The sequence below is a fragment of the Pelodiscus sinensis genome, chromosome 20, assembly GCF_049634645.1.
Source record: "Pelodiscus sinensis isolate JC-2024 chromosome 20, ASM4963464v1, whole genome shotgun sequence".
NCBI lineage: Eukaryota > Metazoa > Chordata > Testudines > Trionychidae > Pelodiscus > Pelodiscus sinensis.
In genome coordinates this window covers 20,205,828-20,226,231 of record NC_134730.1, presented here as the reverse complement: position 1 = coordinate 20,226,231, position 20,404 = coordinate 20,205,828, and the positions used below count along the sequence as shown (strand labels likewise).

Sequence of the window (20,404 nt, the reverse complement as noted above, 5' to 3'; positions counted from 1 at the left end):
CGCGTTCTTTCAAAAGAAAATGGAAAGAACAGAGGGGTTTTTCCGACATTGGTAAACCTCTTTCTACAAGGAAGAAGCCTTTTTCCTAAAGTGCTCTTTTGGAAAAAGGCATCTGTGGATGGGGAAGAGGGAGTTCTTTCGCAAGAAGAGGAAAGAGGAAAAAGCACAAATGCCATGGTGGCCATTCCGCCCATAGTAATCACAGTTTACATGCAAGATAGCATCCATTCAGTCTGGACGCTATCTTTCGAAAAAGCAGAGCATTTTTTCAATGTGCTTTGGCAGTGTGGACACTTGCTTTCAGAAGAAGTTTTTGCAGAAGATCTCTTCCAGAAAAGCTTTTTCCAAAAGAAATCTGCAATCTAGACATAGCCCCAGGAATATGAAATCTAATTTTTCCTTGTTTTGCTGGAGGACTGTTAGCTTCATTTCTTAATTCAATGGGGGTGTCAACAACCGTCAAATCTATAACAAGACATATTTTCTCCTAAGTGTCCATTAGACTTTGGTGGTAAATACTTTAACAAAAAAATAGCTAAGAAAAGTCTGGTTAAAACAGACAAATTTAAAATCCCACTCATTCTCAACCTTCAGGCTGCTGTCACTTGTCCTTATAATTTCACTAGTGTTCCAGTTATCAGGAAGTGGAAAAGCCCTGAATTTTTAAAATTAAAAAACAAAACAATCAGATGATACCACTTTCTTCATACCTTAGAACAGAAACAACATGGGGCAGAAATCTATTTTTCCCTTTACCAAACACTTTATACAAAATACAAAAGTAAGTAATTGATTTCAATAGTCAATGATGAAACAGAAAAGCTGACACCAAATCACTCATGTCAAGCATTCTTGTTAATTTTTTAATTGTAGATGTACTTATAAAACACGATCCCTCTTTGCATGTTGGTATTTTTTCGTTTTTGGCATGTTACATTAACAAGCTCACATTTTTTAAAGCCTCCAAAATCTTTCATGGAAGCTGTGCTCAAATAATATTTGTTACAACAAAAATATACAGAATGTACACAATACAAAAATATTTGGAAACAGATATGACAACTTGTTACTTTGCAAATATTATTTTGTTCTCCTAGCCCTTGATGGTGAAGCATCATTTGTTCAGCATTTTTAAGGCAGAATTATATTGTTTGGTGCTCTGTGATTAACACTTGGAGGAGGCATTAGCATTAATGGTGAAAGCAAAAGAAAATCAAGTTGCATAAATCTAGCTTTATTTTCAAACGAAACAGACTCTGGGGGGTGTGTGTCAGGATACATTTGATGAATAATGTGTCTATTAAATTCATTGGAAATTAATGTATTTTTGCTGCATAAATCAGGCCTGTGGAATTTTTCATGTCCTGTGTTGTGAAGTGCTCAGCAATGTAAATTTGCTGTACTGTTTTCTGGCATTTTAAAGAACCTCATTAGGGAGCTTCTTCCCATTAAAAGACAAAGATTAATGATGACATTAATAATACATTTACCTTTAAAACAGTTTGTTTTTGTTTCACATGTGATTTATTCTTTTAGTGAACCGCTGAATATTGCCTTCATCTTCAAACAGTTCTCAGTGTCCGTGCTGTACAGTGCTAAGCTGTCGGAGTTGTTGAGCAACATCACACAGTACCCTAAGGCTGTGACATTGTATAAGAAAAAGAATTACCATAATAAGACAGAGACCAAATCCAGAACCCAAAATGTGTTGGCTTTTGGCTTGCTAGATCTAAACTTGCCCAGCTGGGGTCAGGTGTGGTTACAGTTGCGGTAAAACCAAACAGTGGAATATTAAAAAACTCATAATTAAGTTAGGTGCTCAAGACAAGCCCCATGAAAATCAGTAGGATTTGTGTTCCTAACTTTTGAAAACTTAACTAATCCAGGCTGAAATCTTGTGAGAATAAAATGTTTGCACAAAATCATGGATATCTGAGGAGGTCTATTGACTTTGTGAGATGGCCACTTGGGCTCAAAAATAAGATTCCTATCTGTTGTGCACCAATGAAAACCCAAATTCTCCTATCTAAAAACCAGAGGCAGCATGATCCATTGGACAGAGCATGGTCCCTGGCAATAGGATCCCTGAGTTCTTGGCCCAGTTCTAACAAGGGCTCACTTTGTCAACTCCCCTGGCCTCAGTTTCTTCATTAATATCATTAAATAAAATGCTCATTTCTATCTAAGCAAGCAGTGAAGATTCATAAATATTTGTAAGTGCTAAGTATTATTACTGGTTTACTGGAAAAAGGGACATGAAATGCTTAGTTAAAGATGTAGCAAAAGTTAATTTGGCAAGGTTTTTTTTCCTTCACCCACAATTAGAGGTTATTTCTCATGACCATATCCCATCCCTCGTTATCTGGCCTCTTTATTTAATACTAACACATTTACTCAGCGTTGCTTGGGTCCTTAAGGAAGGGGTTAGGGTGGGGGGTGCAGCATCAGTGTTGGGTGTGGACGGACTCAGGGCAATGGAGAGTGAGTGAGTGTGGGCAGGGGGGAGAGGGGGATGGACTGAAGTGCCTCTCCCAAGATTTGTACCAGGGGGCTGCTTGCTATTCCCCTTTGAGAGCAAAGTGTGCAGCTCATCTGCTCCCTGTGCTTCCCAGCCACAGTGAGAACTAGAGTAAACTGAGAACTTTCCCCACACTCTCTGGCGAAGGGAATAGCCAGCCCTGTTCCTGTATGAATCTGAGGGGGAAGCTTCATTCTTCCTACCCGCCTTAAAGGGCACCTGGAGGGTGGGATGTGCGGGCATGGGGCAGTCCAGGAAGGGGTGAGGCTGTGCATCCCCAGGCAGTCCCTTTCATCTGCCTGGTTATTCTCACTTTTCTGTATGGTTTTCTGAAAAGCAATCTCATTCCAGACACATCCCATTTTCCTGGCACAACCAAACACTTACAGGTCTCTCTCTCTCTCTCTCTCTCTCTCTCTCTGTGTATGTTGCGAAAGCACCTCCCCCCACAATGGTACCCCAAGTAAGCATGCTCCAGTCAGCTGGGGGAAGGCAGGAGCAACGTGCTGCCTGAGCCTCCTTCCCTAATGCCGGGGGAATGCTGGGGTTGATTTCCCCACTTACTAGGGGAACCTTGGGGGTGCACATTTACAAAAAAGCACCCTCCCCCCACAGAACTTCCTGCTTATGGGCCTGCCTACCTTGCTTTAAGTTATGATCAGAGGAAGCTATATACCGAATGTGGTGGTCTTAGCTCTTGCTGTTGAGGAGGACTTCTTGCACGAATAAACAGACACACAGACAGACAGACAGACTCACTCTTTCAGATATATAGTAGATGGATGATGTACGCAAAAAACTGTCTGTGGAACCAAGGCTCTAGGAATAATTAGTGCAACTTGCAGCTCCCATTGACTGTGCATTTGTCTGTTCATTCTGAGTAGTGCTTTCCCCCCGGACACTATTCATTGCTTTCCTTTTTTAGTTCTCATAAGAAGGAGCCATCAATGTGGAGCTCTAAATAAAAACAGCTGCTGCAATCAATCTCTGAATTGTCCAGCAGGTGTCACTCTAGGAGTTGTACTACCAGTGTTCCCGGATTCTTAGTCAGTCTTCCTTTCCCTTCCTGTTTGGTTGTTCTGCAAACCCATTACATGTTGAACCTCCCTGGTCCAGTTCCCTGACCAGTCCTGGACAAGGGAGTTTCCTAGATCCGGGGAGGCCTATGATGCTGGGCTCCTCTACCCAGCCCCACAAGCTGCAGCAACCCCACTGGAGTTCCTGGTGGCCCTGTCGGAGCTCCTGGCAGCCCTGCCACCCTCACGGCAACTCCACGCCCCACTGGAGCTCCCAGCAGCCCCACCAGCCTCACAACCCTGCCAGCTGTGGGCTCCGCTTCCCTGCGAGCTTTGCCCCCCCCCGGCTTCCCTGCCCCGCCCCTCTGCTAGCTCTGGTGCCCCAGGGGCTCCACTGCCCCGCCAGCTGGCTCCGCTCCGAGCCGCCAGCAACCTCTGCTGCTGGGGCTGTCTAATCCCGCAACATCCACGGTCCTTCCAGACCACAGATATTGCCAGACCAGGGAGTCCTGGACCACAGAATAATATACTGAATAGTCCTACACAATAGCTGTGCATCCCTGCAATACAACATGGATAATGGGAATAGCGGTTACAGGTACGCCACATCTTTTCTTTTCTCCATAAAAAACTTGTCCAAGGACACTAGCATAAGAAGAAACTTGCTATAAAATATGCACCACTTACTCATGCCTTCATGAGGATCATAACAATTCCACTCTCTCCTCCCCCTACTCTCTGATGTTAAGTATCTGTAAGGTCCAATAGATTAACATTTTATTGAGCTACATAATGTGAAATTCTGGCAGCAGTTGAAATGGAAAAAAAAATCAATTTGCTATGTAAATTGCTCTTTCATGACCAGATAAGAAGAGCCACTGAAAGTCCCAATTCATCCACAAACGATGGGGAAGAGTTATGCTAAGGCTCTGACAAACCAGCAGCCGCAAGGACATCTGGAGGAGAAAGAGAAAAATCTATCCTCTGGCCACTCATTGGTGCTGCAATATGTGGGCACAATGGGGTGAACTGAAAAGGCAGCATAATGGAGATGGATAGATTCTGACGTTATTTTAAAGAACGTGTGCAGTTTATTTGATCGTTTTAAAATGGTGACTATTAAACAGTTTTTAGAAGAGGGAATAAAGATCCAAGCTCAAGTGCCTTGTATTGCCCTTCATCTCTCAGCTGGTGACATCGAGCATAGATTTGGCATTATGCTGCCTTTGTGCGAGATGGATGGATGAATTCACTCATTGACACATAAAATGTTTGATTCATTCATCTATACGCGTGAATTTTGTGCTAGTTTAAGGTGCCACCTAACTGAGAACAGGGGTTGGTTGGCGGAGTCCACCTAAGCAATGAAAGGCCGACTCCTTCAGATGAGGGAGGGAGCAACAGAACTTAAAAACCAACAGATCAATGAGAAAAAACAAAAACAAAACGGACAAGGAGACAAGGCCACAAGGTCAAAATGAGGGATCCAAGAAGCAGGTGAGGATCCTTCAAGGAACCCTGCCCAGAATAATGAATGGACAAGGGACTTGAATAAGGTCCCACTGTCAAAGAGAAGTCTCTCCCTCCAGCTTCCAGCTTCATCCTCCTGGACCAGAGGCAGGCAAAATCCGGCCCTCCAAAGCGCTAAATCCCGGTCCAGCATGAGCCTCCAGCAGGCTCCCTGCCTGCCACACCCCCAGATGCTACTCAAAGGAGTTGGCTGTGGGGGCCATGTGCTTCTCTGAGTGCCCCATACCCCTAGCAGGGGGAGGGGGTTCATTTAGTACAATCTCCCAGCATTGGCCTTGCTTGTAGCTCAGGTAAGGCATGCACCATCTGTCCCTCCCCACAAGGGGCATGCCACACGCAGAGAAGCACGTGGCCCCTGCAACTGGCTGCTTTGAGAGGCATGCGAGAGCGCAGCAGGCAGAGAGCCTGCCCCAGGGTCCCACTCGTTTGCTGGCCAGGAGCCACTTAAGGTAAGCATCTCCAGGCCAGAGCCTGCACCTGGCACCTCCTTTCCCCGCACCCGTCTGCTCCTCCTCCTGCACTCCTGCCCCAGGTCACAACCCAGACCCTCTGCACCTCTGCTCCTGCACCCATGCACCCTCCCAAACCCTGCACCCCAAACCCTTGCTCCAGATCACAAACCCCTCTCAGACCTGCACCCCCTCCTACACTTCTGCTCAGAATCCTCTCCTACAGCTGTACCCATAGCTCCTCCCAGACCTTGCACCCCTCCTGCACCCCAGCCCTTTATCCTGAGCACCCTCCTGCACCCAACCTCCATCCTAGACCCTGCATCTCTTCCACTAATATGGAAGAGTGATCACTTAACACATTCTTGGAGTAGCCTCCCATCAAAATGTATTAACCATCATTTTCCTGGACTGATGAATGGCCCTCTTAGCTAGTGCTGGGGAAAAGGATGACAGGTGACAAGAAGACAAATGGCCTTGATCGAGTCAGTGGCCTTGAGACAGCCTTATCTACACTGGCACTTTTTATCACCAAAAAGTGCCTTTTGGTGACAAAAGAGTGAGAGCGTTTACACTACAGTGTGACTTTTATTGGGAAAAACACCTAGTTTTGGTGATAAAACTTCTACCCCTGTGAGAGACTTTGTCTTTTCCCCTCCCTTTATTGCCAACAAAGAGCCAGTGTGGACTCTGTTATTTGTGTTTGCTGAGAGAACTGGCTTCTGCCAGTATCCCACAATTCTTGCTCTGATGACTGTGCTCAGTGTTTTGTGATCTCTGTTGCCCTGCAGGCACACACACCCTTCTCTTTCAAAGCTCCAGGAAGTATCTGACAGCTGAGTGAGCTATTCCATTTGGGGAACAAACAAAGAGCAAATCATTGGAATGCTCCTGTTCTGCCCTGCTCTAGGAACACAGCGGCTGGCAAACTGCTGCTGCAGGGAGAGGGGGAGAGGCTGCTGTGCTGATTTTACATTGCTCAGCACCAAGAGCTTACAGAGGGGCACCCCAAGAAGCACAGGGATCAGCTCTGCCTTCCCACAACACTGCACTGTGTCACCCACATCGCATTGCTCTATCTGTTGACAGGGGAGCTAGCAATGTGGCCATGAGACAGTGGGAGGCAGAAAAACCAGTTTGACCGGTTTTCACTTTTGCACTTCAACAGCACTTTTGTGGCCAAACCTTCCCAGTGTAGACATAGCCTAAAATCCATTATTAAACCACAAAACAGGTACAGCTGCATCAGAGGCATTTCTAGATACAGATCCTGAAGGCCTAATTCTAAGCCTTTTTGTGAGGTCAACAGGAGTTTTGCCAATATACAAGCCACAGGGTATAGTCTTCAATTATTTTATGGATAATATGTTGATTTCTTTCCCACTCTCTCATTCAAATACTGATACATGGGCTATGTCTACACTGGCCCCAAATTCCGGAAAAGTGATGCAAAGCAGGTAAGTCAGAATAGGGAAATCCGCGGGGGATTTAAATATCCCCCGCGGATTTAAATAAACATGTCCGCCGCTTTTTTTCCGGCTTGGGGAAAAGCCGGAAAAAAGCGTCTAGACTGGCGCGATCCTCCGGAATAAAGCCCTTTTCCGGAGGATCTCTTATTCTTACTTTCAGGTAGGAATAAGAGATCCTCCGGAAAAGGGCTTTATTCTGGAGGATTGCGCCAGTCTAGACGCTTTTTTCCGGCTTTTCCCCAAGCCGGAAAAAAAGCAGCGGACATGTTTATTTAAATCCGCGGGGGATATTTAAATCCCCCGCGGATTTCCCTATTCTGACTTTGCATCACTTTTCCGGAATTTGGGGCCAGTGTAGACATAGCCATGGTGAGGCTGTAATGGGAATAAAATGGTTTCTACATCAACAAAGACCCATCTAGCAGCACTTTACTACAGTGAACCTGCATTCTTCATATAAGTGAAAAATATATATGACACCTATTTATACAGAGGGCGGATAGAGATTTTTCATGGGGAGGTTCTTTGAGAACTTGCATGTAAATTCTTTCCAATTTGGTGCACTTCAAAAACAAAAGTGTTCAGAAAAATCTTCATCAGGTTTAAAGTAGAACAGATTGAAAACATTCTATAGCATTTGATGGACAATTGAGGGCTTTTGACAAAACTTTTTTTAGTGAGGAAATGTCTATTTTTCTCAAAATTAAAAAAAAAGTTAAAAATGTTTGGGGTTTTTTTGTTGGAAGATCTGAAACTCTTTCCAGTTTTTGGACAAAAAATTTTCTGTTTCTTGTTTTATTGATGAAGAGTCACTTTTTCTGCTGAACACTGCACTTAAAATTTTTGTTTTTAATTTTTGTCAGGAGTTTCCATGTGCAAAACGTCACCATTTTCTGACTAGCTCTAGTTTAAAAGTATCACCACAAGGTATGGTTTATCAATATGCAGAGAATAGCATCCTTCAGTCTGAACAATGTAGTAACTTATTATCTAATATCTCTAGTTATTCCTCTCCCCACCCCACCCCCATCCACTCTATCATTGAGACTCAAGGTGAGAGAGGTAATACCTTATTTACCTCACCCACCTTGTCTTTTTAATATTCTGCAACTGACAGTTAGTTACAACTACACTGCACTTCTCACTATGAAAGAGAATGATCCTTGACTTGCAACAATGGATACAAACTCTTGTACATGTGATTGCTTAGGCCACATCTCCACTTGTTGATCTTCTGGCGTTCGATTTAGCAGGTCTATTAAAGACCTGTTTAATGGAACTCAGAGTGTGCCCCCATCGGCACCTATACTCCTGCTCCTTGCGAGGAGTAAGGGAAGCTGACGGGAGCGTTTGCTCCTGTTGGCCCCTCACTGTGCAGAAACTCGAATTAAGGTATGTCAACTCCACCTATGTAATTAACATAGCTGGAGTTGTGTATCTTAATTCAACCTTCCCCTTTTGTGTAGACTTGGCCTCAGTGATGTTCTTCACCTGTCATTTTAATCTCTGCTGCTTTGCATAAAACACTCTCCATGGGTGAAAGCCACTAAACTCAATGGAAAAGCTCCCATTAATTTCACTGCAGTCAGGATTTCACCCCATCTGGGTTTTTTTGGCAGTTTTCACATATCATGATAGCAGATTTCAAGTATCTAAAAGGAAGTTACAAGGAGGAGGGAGAAAAATTGTTCTCCTTGGCCTCTGAGTATAGGACAAGAAGCAATGGGCTTAAATTGCAGCAAGGGAGGTTTAGGTTGGACATTAGAAAAAGCTTTCTAATTGTCAGGGTGGTTAAACACTAGAATAAATTGCCTATGGAGGTTGTGGAATCTCTATCACTCGAAATATTTAAGAGCAAGTTGGATAGACATCTATCAGGGATGATCTAGATGGTGCTTGGTCCTGCCATAAGGGCAGGGGACTGACTCAACGACCTCTCAATGGCCCTTCCTGTTCTAGTATTCTATTATTCTAGACCTGCTAAATTGGACCCTGGAAGATCGATCGTGGCAACATTGATCTTCCCTGTAGTGAACACACGGCCTGTGATCAGTGTTCTCTCGAAGCTGTGCGGCAGCACAGCTTTACAGGTGATTGATTAATCACCCTGCCCAGTCAGTCAGCTCCATGAATGGAGACCTGAGCCTCTGACTGGGCAGAGCTGATTAATCACCTGTGAAGCTGTGCTGTTACTGGACAAGGAACAAAACTCGCTGTTGTAATGACAATGAGACTGATTCCAAACTGAGCCTAAGTCATCTAATTATGTGAGCTGTGGCAGAGATTAGGAAGGAACCGTTCAGGCTCCCGACCTGGTGCCTTTGAAACAGAAGATCCAGATCTCAGGAAACAAGGTCAGGATTCTGTTTTCCCCAGTTAAGGGGAATTACACGTCTTGTAAAAAGAGCCGGTCAACAACTACCCATCAAAACTACTTTTAAACTGAATAAAAATTAAAAATTTCCCACAAAAAATTTAGCATTTTTGACCCACTCAGTTTGTGATTTAGAAGCAAAGTCCCCTATGCCCATCTTTGGGATGGGTGAAATTCACTCCTATGCACAGAACCAACGAGATCTATGTCCTGTTCAGGTCTCACCTAACTGCCCAGTATGGGTATGTCTACACTACCCCGCTAGTTCGAACTAGCGGGGTAATGTAGGCATACCGCACTTGCAAATGAAGCCTGGGATTTGAATTTCCCAGGCTTCATTTGCATAAGCGGGGAGCCGCCATTTTTAAATCCCCGCTGCTTCGAACCCCGTGTAGCGCGGCTACACGGGGCTCGAACTAGGTAGTTCGGACTAGGATTCATTGCAAGTGCGGTATGCCTACATTACCCCGCTAGTTCGAACTAGGAGGGTAGTGTAGACATACCCCATGTGTTTTAGGCCATGTTTTGACTATGGGCTAGATCGATGGGCAGCCATTGATCCAGCAGGGGTCCATTTATCGCATTTATACTAGACATGATAAATCAACCACTGAGCACTCTCCCATTGACCCGGGTACTCCACCAAAATAAGAAGAGTAACTAGAGCTTAGGGGAGAGTGTCAGCTGTTGAAGATACTGCAGTAAGAAGACCTAGGTACGTCAACTTCAGTAACATTATTCGTGTACCTGAAGTTGCATAAGTTAGATCAATAGCCTCCAGTACTACAGACAAGGCCTAGGTGAGATTTAACTGATGGATAGGCCCCTTGCTGGCCCTTTACATGGGGGTAAATGTCCACACTTTGCACACACACCTTTTTTAGTATCAAGGGCATCCATGTAACACAGAAGATATGCTTTAGTCATGATGAAATTCTACGCCCTGTGCTGTGACAGAGGTTGAATTGGTTGATCTGATGGTCTGTTCTGGCCTTAAAATCTAAGAGACTATAGAAGGAGCCGAGTAATTCAGGGAAACCTACAAGAGGATAAATCCTCCACCTTCCTGCACAATTTTTTTCTCTGCTGTGCAGTTAACTATCAACAGTGAAATATGAAATAATGTAAGCACCTTACTAGAGATTTGTGCTTAAAGCATGGCCCATACTGCCAAGGGTTTTAAATGGTTTCCCTGACCTACAGATGCATGACGCACCATGACACTATGCCTTTTTGCTTTACAAAGAGTACTACAACCAATTAGGGATCTATAAAACCTATGGCCCAGCCACACTAGAACAAAAGGCATCACAACTAATTGTTCTTGGAACCCTGGAATATCCATTGTCTAGGCAAGACCTTGGGTCCACACCAACAGTTGTTCCCAGTGTTTTACAAGCCTAGGACATACCAAGCCAGGGATGCCACACTTGAGTAGTGCACTAGTGGCAAATAAATCTCTGGCGTAATTGATAACTTTGGTTTGTAAACTTGGCTCCTCGCATATTGAATGGTATGTAGCATTGCTTTATAGCCTGCATATTCCCAGTCTACACTGGTGAGGGAAATCATGTCCACACTCTTTGCAGACAAGGCATTAGACCATACATAACCTTAAAGAAAGGGCAAAAGAAAACAACCTGATTTTCAACCCATATAAAACACAACTGAACAGCAGCAAAATCCTAACCTGCCCCCACTCAGAAAAGAAAACCCTGCCAAATTATTTACCACAACGGGTTGTAAAAATCAAGTGAAACATGTACTACTGGTAAGAAATACCTCCGACAGAATGTCCTGTCTGAAACAACCACTTTATAGTGTCCCCAAGGCTTTTAGTGCAATTTTGTGTGACATTTAGTTGAAGGTCCGCTTCTGCCATGAAAGGTGACCACATCTGGTTGTCCCCTTGGAAGCTGACTGGAAGGCTAAACTATAGACTAAAGTTCTGCAGTGGATCAGGACCCTAAAGTGGGTCACAAGTGACCCTATTTTAATGATGTCGCCAGGGCTGGCTTAGACTTGCTGAAGCCCGGGGCCAATGTCAAAGCCCAACCCGCCTCCCGAGGCCAAAGCCCGAGTCCAAGGGCTTCAGCCCTGAGTGGCTGAAGGTTACAGGCCTTCTTGCCTAGGGTTGAAGTCTTAGGGCTTTGGCCTTGGCCCTCTGCCTGAGGCAGTGAGGCTTTGCCCCCCTCCACTTAAAGCAACGGGGCTCCAGTGGGCTCAGGCTTTGGTTCCCCCTCTTGGGGTTATGTAGTAATTTGTGTGTCAGACCGAGGTCACGGTGCCATGTAGTTTGAAAACCCCTGGACTCAGGGCCAGCCCTAGGAGGGTTCAGGGCTTAGGGCAACCCCAGGGCAGCCCTCCTCCCCACAGGGTCCGGCACAGCCCCTGCTCCACCTCTTCTCCATGCCCCCTGCCCTGCTCCACACCTCTAACCCTCTCCCTTGATTGCTGAGAGCTGGGAGATTACCAGAGGCCAAGTGGCAGCAGGGGCCCAGCAGCCTGCTCTGGCCCATCACCCTCGCCTAGCCCTCTGCACTCCGCTTCTCCTTGGTGGCAGGAAGCAGACCTGTGGAGAAGCCAAGCACAGTGTGCCGGGAGAGGGTGGCAGGGTGGGGCAGGGCACAGCAGGCTGCTGGGCCACTACAGCTCCCGCCACCTGAATGAGTGCAGAGAGTGGGGTGACCAGGGCTCTGTCCGTACCTGACCCATCCATAAGATGGTCAAGGCGGCTGCCACGGAGGCCCTGAAAATACAGGGCCCGGGGCAGCTGCCCTGAATCATCCTATGGACAGGACAGCTCTGCCTAGAGTTAACCATTCAAGTAATAAGGCAATGGCAGTGGCTCGGCTGAACAGTCAGACTCAACCATTAAAGCCAAATTCAAGTTGCCTCGTGAGTATCCCTTGAGTCTCTAGCTTGGTGGTGTTGAAACAATCAAGGTTGTTCTTACTCCTTCAAGCCAGCTATGAGGCAGCGTCCCTAGTTCTAGCTCCTATGCTCTAGGTGGGAAAAGTGAAACTTGTTTTTCTTTTATTACTCAGTTAAACACAAGACTTTCATAAACCGACTGGTCATGGATCCAGCACAGCCTGGAAAAATCTAAGTGATCCAAATTAAACATCCATGGGTGTGCTAATAAACCGAGTGATAGACGCCCAGTTACAAACATTGGGTTGATCCTGCAGCCCTTCTTCAAGGGGAGTAGCCATAATGGAGAGGCTGCAGGATTGGGTCCCAGTGGAGTATAAATAGTACCTGTCTGATTCATGCCCCAACTTCTCTTGTTACGTTTTAGCTTAAATCTTCAGATTCTTCAGTCAGACGAAAAAGATGTCAGAAGTTTCCTTAACATGTGCATTCCCAGAAGACCATTTATGTATCCCCAATCGTCATATAAAAATAAATCCTTGGTTTCGATTCATTTAACATCGCTGGCAGATGGAAAAGTCTTTTGCCCTCCTGAGCAGTCTGTTGCAGGGACTCAAGGAGGTGGAGGTAGCTTCAGATCCAACAAGTTGTAGGCAAAAACATTCCAGAAGATGGCAAACAGTACAAAGATGACATAAATAAAAACAAAGATCCACCATAAGGACTGGTCTTGGAGTCTCTGCTCATAGTTCCGTAGGATGACCACTCCCAATGTGATTCCCACCATCACCCCGCCCAGGTGGGCGACGAAACTTGGGTGTGGACATGGGGGGTAAGCAGATGGATGGAACCGCAGCCACACAGCCCTTCCAAATTCAAAGCTCACTGGAATAGAGAGAAAGAGAGAGAGAAATAAGCCCCTTGTCCATCTCAATCCTTCTCTGCCTCCACTTGGAGCTCCTTCAAGTCAGTGACTAGAAACCAGCATGTGCTGCTTCATCAAGGTCTCGTTATCTCATGCATAGCACAGAGATGACTGTTGTACCGAACAGAGAGAAAGTGCACTCTGATACAAGGAAAGGGGAAGTCGTAGGCCAGTTTTGCCAGTCAGCTCCCTGTACATCAGACATGTAACATGAATGTAGGCCAGTGTTTCTTAAACTGTGTTCCACAGCCAGGGGCAGCCTAGGACTAGGCAGATGCCTAGGACAAAGCTGGCCTGGGTGCCCGATGATGACATCACGGCCATTGACGGCTGTGCAGGCGGGGGCGCCGATCATGCCTTCCACCTGGGGTGCCAGCTGCTGCAGCCGGCCTCGGGTCACTCCTGCCCGTGGCACACTGGTGTGCCGAGAGGCAGTCGGAGGTGTGCCGCGGAGAACAACAGAATTCAAAATGGCCACCCTTAAAGGCTCAATAACTTTCCCCCAACCCTTTTTTTTCTCAATAACTTCCCCCCAAACCATCCCTCCCCTAATCTTGGTGTTTCACATTAAAAAAAAATATATTGTTTGGTGCGCCTCGGTCTTGAAAAGTTTAAGAAACGCTGATGTAGGCAGAGAGTGTACAGTGCTCACCTCATTTTTACATCAAAAGCTAACAGCTCATTTAATTAGCCTCATTAGCACTGGTCCTACAATTGACAGGTACCTTTCCCCCCCTTCTTTTTCATTCATAAAAATCTGGGTTTCTTTTATTCTTCTCCAGCTCATCCGATGAAGTGGGTTTTACCCACAAAAGCTCATGATACTATCTGTATTTTCATTAGTCTCTAAGGGTACATCTGGACTATGCTGAAGTTTCGAAAGAGCGGGAATTTGCATATCTTCTTCTGATCTCACTTTCAAAAATAGTCGGGACACAGTTCTTTTGGAACCCTCCCCCCTTTTTCAAAAAGCCACGTAAACCTCATTTTTTGAGGAAGAGCGGCTTTTTGGAAAAAAGGGGAGTTCTGAAAGAACCACGCCCCGACTACTTTCACTTTAGAAACTTCAGTGTAGTCTAGACATAGCCTCAGGTGCCACAGGACTACTCCTTGCTCTTATTTTTGGTATTTGTCCAGGTGTTTCCTAGGGCTGCTGTTGACTTCCTGCTGGCTGGGACTCTCTACTATTCATTGAGTGCCAACCATGCGTTCAGTACTTATACAACACAGACATGCCATAGAACACAAAGATAATCTTAGCAAGCAACAGCAGTGGGAACATTTTTAAGAGTGGGGGGGGGGTGCTGAAATCCGGCCCCCTTGCCCGTTTCCAGCCCCCCTCCCCCAAGCTGAGGCCACAAGCAAAGCCCCAGCACATGGGGCTAGCAGCTGGGACCCTGGGCTGGCAGAAGAATCTCTTGGCACACAGGGCCAGCAACAGAACCATATGGCGCAGGGGTGGCAGCTGGAATCCTGGGCGTGGGGGAAGCAGCTGAGACCCTGGCACATGGGGATGGCAGCAGACCCCTCCCCCCGGGCACAGAGCTGGAGCAGAGGCAGCTGGCGCACAGTGCATCAGCCAGGATGCCAGCAATGAGGGGATGGCAGCAGAGCCGTCAGCATGCAGGGTGGTGGCCAGGAGCCTGGGGGTGCTATAGCACCTCCCCACACCCCTAGTTCCCATGCCTATGAGCAACAGAAGCTCCAACCCAATGACCTTGTATGTATGGCAGACAGAAAGAATCAATCTTCATGCAGTTATTGTAATGACAGTCTTAGTACTAACTTCCGCGTGAGCCGGGCCAGGTGGCCGTGGGGCTGACATGCTGGCTGCAGAAACATGTTTGGAAGAGGAACCTGAATGTGGGTTGCGGTTTTCATTAAAGATCGGGCTGAACCAAATCCCCAGCTCTGTGCAGCCCCAAACTTTGTGGGAGTTCAGAAACAGATCTAGACCAGAGATGATCAGCTCTAGATTCTTCTGGTGGTTTTTATTAACGTAGAAAGGAACAGTCAGGAATTATTTTTTCTTCTTTTACAGCTACCTCTTGGTGGCTGTCCCTTGCCTTCTCCTCTTCACTTGGCCCAGTCAGTACATGACATATCTCCTCAGCTCTTTCCCTACTCAGGCCTGTTGGGTCTCCTCTGTATTCCTGTTTCACTTGATGTAGTTTTAGACACAGCGGTGAATGAGAACATGCACAGGGATGGATTTAAGTGGTTGGCGGCAACTTTATTAAACTTAACACGGGGCAGGGACAAAACCCTCCCATACGCTCATCTATCAAGTATTTTAAATTAGTTCCAGTGCAGGGATTCTCCTGCAATATAACCCATAACTTGGGGCAGACTCTGCTTAGCTTAACCCTAGGACTCTACTCACCTGCTGAGTCCTACCACAAACATACCACTGCTTAGACGGAGGGTACTAAAAAGGGAAAATTCAAACTGTAAAGGCTGCAAGGTCTTCCCCTATGCTGACCAAATGTCCTGGATTTTCCAGGACAGTTCTGAATTTAAATACTCTGTTCCCTGGGCTGGCCCACAACATTTTGGCACCTGAGGCGGGAGCTCATATGACGGCCCCATACCCCCTCGCTTGGGCCAAAACTTTGAAAGGTCTCAATTCTGCCTTCTTCCTGTTCTACTCCTCTCATGACACTCCACCATCTCTGGGCGTCTAGAGCAGAGAGAATAGATATGCACCAGCAGCAGACACAATTTTCTATACTCTGGGTCCTAGTGGTGCCCCCTCCCCCCACAGTCTGGCACCTGAGGTGGCTGCCTCAGTTTACCTCATGGTAAGGCCAGCCCTGTCTGTTCCTGTGTCTCCATCAAGCCAGAAAGCCCCGCCAGACCTGACTTGGGAGAAGCAAGCTAGAAACGGCTCGGTGCACCCCCATTTCCCTGCTCTTCACTGGCAGAGCCTTGCAGAGGCTCACCCCCTAGCATGGCACAGCAGCAGTGGTCTCCACCACCACAGAGCATGTAGGTGGCTCCCTTGGTGCTTTGCCAGCAGGCAACTGAGGTGGCTTCCAGTGGCATACGGTTTCTGGAGCACTTCCCGAATTCCAGCGTGCCGCCGCCCAGTGAACCCCCGTCACCCTGCCACCTCCTGCTCCATCACTGTGCCTCTGGTCCGGCCACGTTGCCTCCTCCTCCATCTCCTGGCAACCACGTGTTCTTTGTTACAGTGGCCACAGCTGCCGCTGCCAGCGGGGACCGCGTCTGAGGCAAAACCCGGCGGAGCCACTCCTGGACCTCAGCACCTTGGATTTGCTGCCACCACATGGAGCCCATCTGGGGCACTTCAGGTTCAATCTATGCGCTGCCACTCTCTTCCCCCCATCCCTCTGGGGGAATGGAAGCGCATGGAGCTGCTTGCTCTGCGATCCAGGTCTGGTGGGGAAGCTCGGGGCTTTCTTCACCTCCCCCACTCCGTGCATCCTCCAAGCAGGAGGTCGGAGCTGGAGCTGCAACTTGGTGGCTGCACAGGCTCTCCACTGCGTGCAGGGGGTGGTGGTGTGATTTTCCTCCCCCTCCCCACCCCGCTGGGGGAATGGCAGTGTGCTGTCCAAAAGCTTTCCCCGCTGCCAGGGGCCGCAAAACCAGATAAGCATCCCCCCTCATGCCCAGACCCTCACATCCCAATCCCCCTCCCTCACTCCCCTCCCTCCACCAAGACCCTGCACCCCCAGCTTGCTCTGACAACCTCCCTTGCTCCTGCTCCTGTCCTCCTGACCAGACTCTGCATCCTCCCTCCTGGCCAGACTCTCTACACCCACCCTGCTCCTGCATTCACATCGTTGCTCCTGCACCCTACCCCCTGGCCAGACACTCCACTCCCAGCCTGCTTCTGTACCCTACCTCCCACCCAGACCTTGCAACCTCTCCCCCTTCTGCACCTCACCTCCCTCCCAGATCCTGCACCCCATCCCTGTCCCACTCACTGGCAGCCCTGTCTCGCACACTGAACCCCTCACTTTTGTCCCTACCTCAAAGCCTAAGTGGGCCCAGAAAATCCACTAACTCCAGAACTGCAGAAAAGTAAATCTGGCCTATGGGAAACACTGAATCTTAGTCTTCCCTGTCCTTTCCCCTCACTTCATGGGGCTGAAGCGCCAGAGGAGTGAGGTGTCTCAGTTGGGGGCCACATCAGTGAGGATCGGGGGTTTTGGAGGATTTTTTTGCATCTCAGTTTTGTGGTCCCCAACTGATTTTTTTGTGGGTCAGTGGCCCCCAACCCAAAAAAGGTTCCCCACCCCTGCCATAAATAAAGAAAACATGGAAACCTTCTGGGTTGGACATAAATTAATATTTTTCTTTATTTAAAATGAAGTTTGATAAACTAACACGAGAATGTTAACATGCTTAATCTGCTTAATCATTTAAATTAAACCATTCTCCCTAGCTGCAGCCCCAGCAAAATGGCTCAGGTGTAATTATGTAATCAACTGTGAGTTTCCATTAGCAACTGGTGGTTCATAGAAAGATTGACACTGAACCAGCTGGTCCCTGGGCCAAAAAAATTGAGAACCACTGAAATAGAGTCACCTTCAGCCTCTCCACCCCGAGAGACTGCCCCAGGCTCCCTGCTGCTCCATAAGAGCCCACAGAGAGATTGGGTCTGTTACCATGGTGGTGAAATCTGGCGTGGATGATGGACAGACAACTCATCCAAGCAGTTGAAGGATTTAAACAGTGTGGTAAGATGCCAAGTGAAAACACTTGGTGCGTCCACAGGGAGGCAGGATGTATCGTCTCTCTGTAGAGAGGGTTGTCATGACTTGTATTTCTGGGTAAACAAGCCCTTCGTGAGCTCTGTGGAGAGGTGAGATGTTTTGACCTCCAGTTTCAAGGGATTTGTTGTTCTGTCTTTGGGCTGCGTGTTGCCTAGACTGGAATGGAGTTAGCTGTGACAATGCATTTCTGAGTTATTCTGACACACAAAGTGTGCTAAAGACCCCACGTCCAAGTGAGAGAAAGTGCTGCTGTCAGAAGTCAACTCAGAGTCTCTCCAATTTTCTCCTAAAATCACCTATACCCGGCAGTGAGGCTTTTACTGATTGGTCCCTTATATTTTTTAAGGGTGACTAAAGGTTAACTAGATCTTCTTGGATAACGTCAACAGATTGCTTTGAGCCCGCTCCTAGCTTAAAGTTTAAATTGGATCAGGCCCTTTGTAAGCAGGTTGGGAAGTGGTCACATTTGGCAATTATTATTCCGCATTATTTACATAATAGAGGCATTGCCATTGTGGTATTGACACATACATTTCTCAATAGCTTTACATATAAAATAGCTCAGATCCATTGACCGCCATGGGAAATGTACCTTTCAAGCAGTGGTGGTGAGGGTTAGTGACATGGTCTTCTCCACCCTGTAACTGTCATGGTTAATTCAGTATTGTCATTATGGCTCGTGGAAACGAAGGACACTTGATAGTTTTGCACTCACTTCAAAAAATGCAGTTGCAGTCCATCTCATTAGGGATGTAAATTCCCATTCGTCAGGTAACCAGTTAATATTAGGTCACACTGGGGTTGCCGCCAGCTCCCAGCCCCCTCCAGAGCAGCCCCTGTCCATAGCAGGCTGGACTTCCCATGGAGAGAGGATGCTCCAGATACTGGCGCCAGTCCCAAGGGTCCCCCACAGACAGGGGCTGCTTCAGTGGGCAACCCCTGTCTGCAGTGAGCCCTCTGCAGAGCTGCTCCAGCCCCCTCTGATTACCAGTTAATTGGAACTGGTAAGCATCATCTGTTAAGAGAACTAAAGAAGATGTCCCATGAAATTGTGGGATAGTTCTGGAGGATTCCCTTGGGGGGTGGGGGATACCTTGCAGGAGTGGGAAGGAAGAGAATCACCCCCAGCCCCTTTCCTGCATAGGGTGCATTTAGGGAGGAAGGGGTGGCCACATCTGGGCAAGCCCCAGACCTCCTTCCCTGCAACAGGCTGGCTGCAGCAAGGAGAAGTGTCTTGTAGCCCTAGCTAGTCCTACACTGGCCGCAGTGCCTCAACTGTTAAGGAGGCATGTGGCACCTGAGGGAAAGGCTGGGGGGGTGGGGAGGAGACGGATCCCTTACAAGAGGGGGAGGGAAGGGAAGCCCCCCCCTTCCCTGCATGAGGTTAGGATTGCCAGGTGTGCGGTTTTCACCTGGACAGTCTTGAATTGACAAAAAATCCCAGAATAACCCCTGCTGTGTCCTTTTTTTTTTTTTTTTGCTCAACCAATGTTTTTCCTGCCATGTTCGGTATTTTCTGTGAAACCCTATCAGTCGAATCCACAGCATTCACAACACACAGCTCCAAAGCTACTAGTACAGGGTAGGGAAGGTATAGCTGCTGGAGAGGAGCAAAAAGAGACACCACATGGCCCAGCTGGTAAGTGTCTAAATTAGTGAAAGGGGAGGGTAAGAGACCCAGGAGTGGTGAGAAAGCTTTAAAGCCTCACTTGTACTCCTTCCCTGTTTAACCTAGCTTCCCCAATTGCTGCCTGCCCCGTTGATTCTTCCCACTCATTGAGGCATCTGGGTGGCATTTCCCACATTCCACAAGCAATACTCGCCCTAATTGCTTGCTGCTTTCTTGGAAATTAAAGAAAAAATGTCTACATTAAAGTTAGAAACCTTAGAGAGAATCAGCTGAGTGGTAACAAAGCAGGAAGCCTTTCTTTCTCTAGGCCAGTGGCTCTCAACCAGGGGTACACATACCCCCTGGGGTTTGCAGAGGTCTTCCAGGGAGTACAGCAACTCATCTAGATATTTCTATAGTTTTACCACAGGCTATATAAAAAGAACTGGCAAAGTCAGCACAAACTAAAATTTTATGTAGACAATGGCTGGTTTATTCTGCTCTATGTGCTATACCCTGAAATGTAAGTAGAATGTTTATGTTCCAATCAATTCATTCTATATTTATATGGTAAAGATGAGATAGCAAGCAAGCAAGAATTTTTTCAGTGCTAGTGTGCTGTGACACTTTTGTGGTTTTTATGTAGGGTGATTTTGTAAGCAAGTTGTTTTTGAACCAGGTGAGCTTTGAGGCAAGGCAAATCAGACTAATAGAAGGGGTAAAGCAGTCTGGAAAGTCTGAGAACCACTGCGCTAGGTCACTTGCCTGAATCAGCCACAGGTCTGTGCTGACCAAACCCAGCCATCAATAATCTGTTCAAGGTGAGCTGATGGTCCTTGTCCAGTTGCCAGAGGACAACTCTACCAGAGTCAGTTTCCCTACTGATAATTTAATGAGA

General features: G+C 47.1%; 2 protein-coding genes across 6 annotated transcripts in view; one reads left to right on the top strand and one right to left on the bottom strand.

Annotated features, from left to right (window-relative positions):
• LOC102457124 (sterile alpha motif domain-containing protein 9-like) overlaps positions 1 to 20,404 on the top strand; it is a 221,437-nt gene that overhangs the window by 92,321 nt on the left and 108,712 nt on the right. The window lies entirely within an intron of this gene.
• The window catches only part of RHBDL3 (rhomboid like 3), a 156,978-nt gene continuing 143,864 nt past the window's right edge, over positions 7,291 to 20,404 (bottom strand). For 4 of the 5 annotated variants that reach the window (XM_006125162.3, XM_006125163.3, XM_014574647.3 and 1 more), the window contains one exon: positions 7,291 to 13,115. In XM_006125162.3, coding sequence (XP_006125224.1) covers positions 12,844 to 13,115 — 272 coding nt within the window. In that variant the 3' untranslated portion in view covers positions 7,291 to 12,843. The remainder of the gene's footprint in view (positions 13,116 to 20,404) is intronic. The other variant, XR_012896900.1, reaches the window with a different exon arrangement.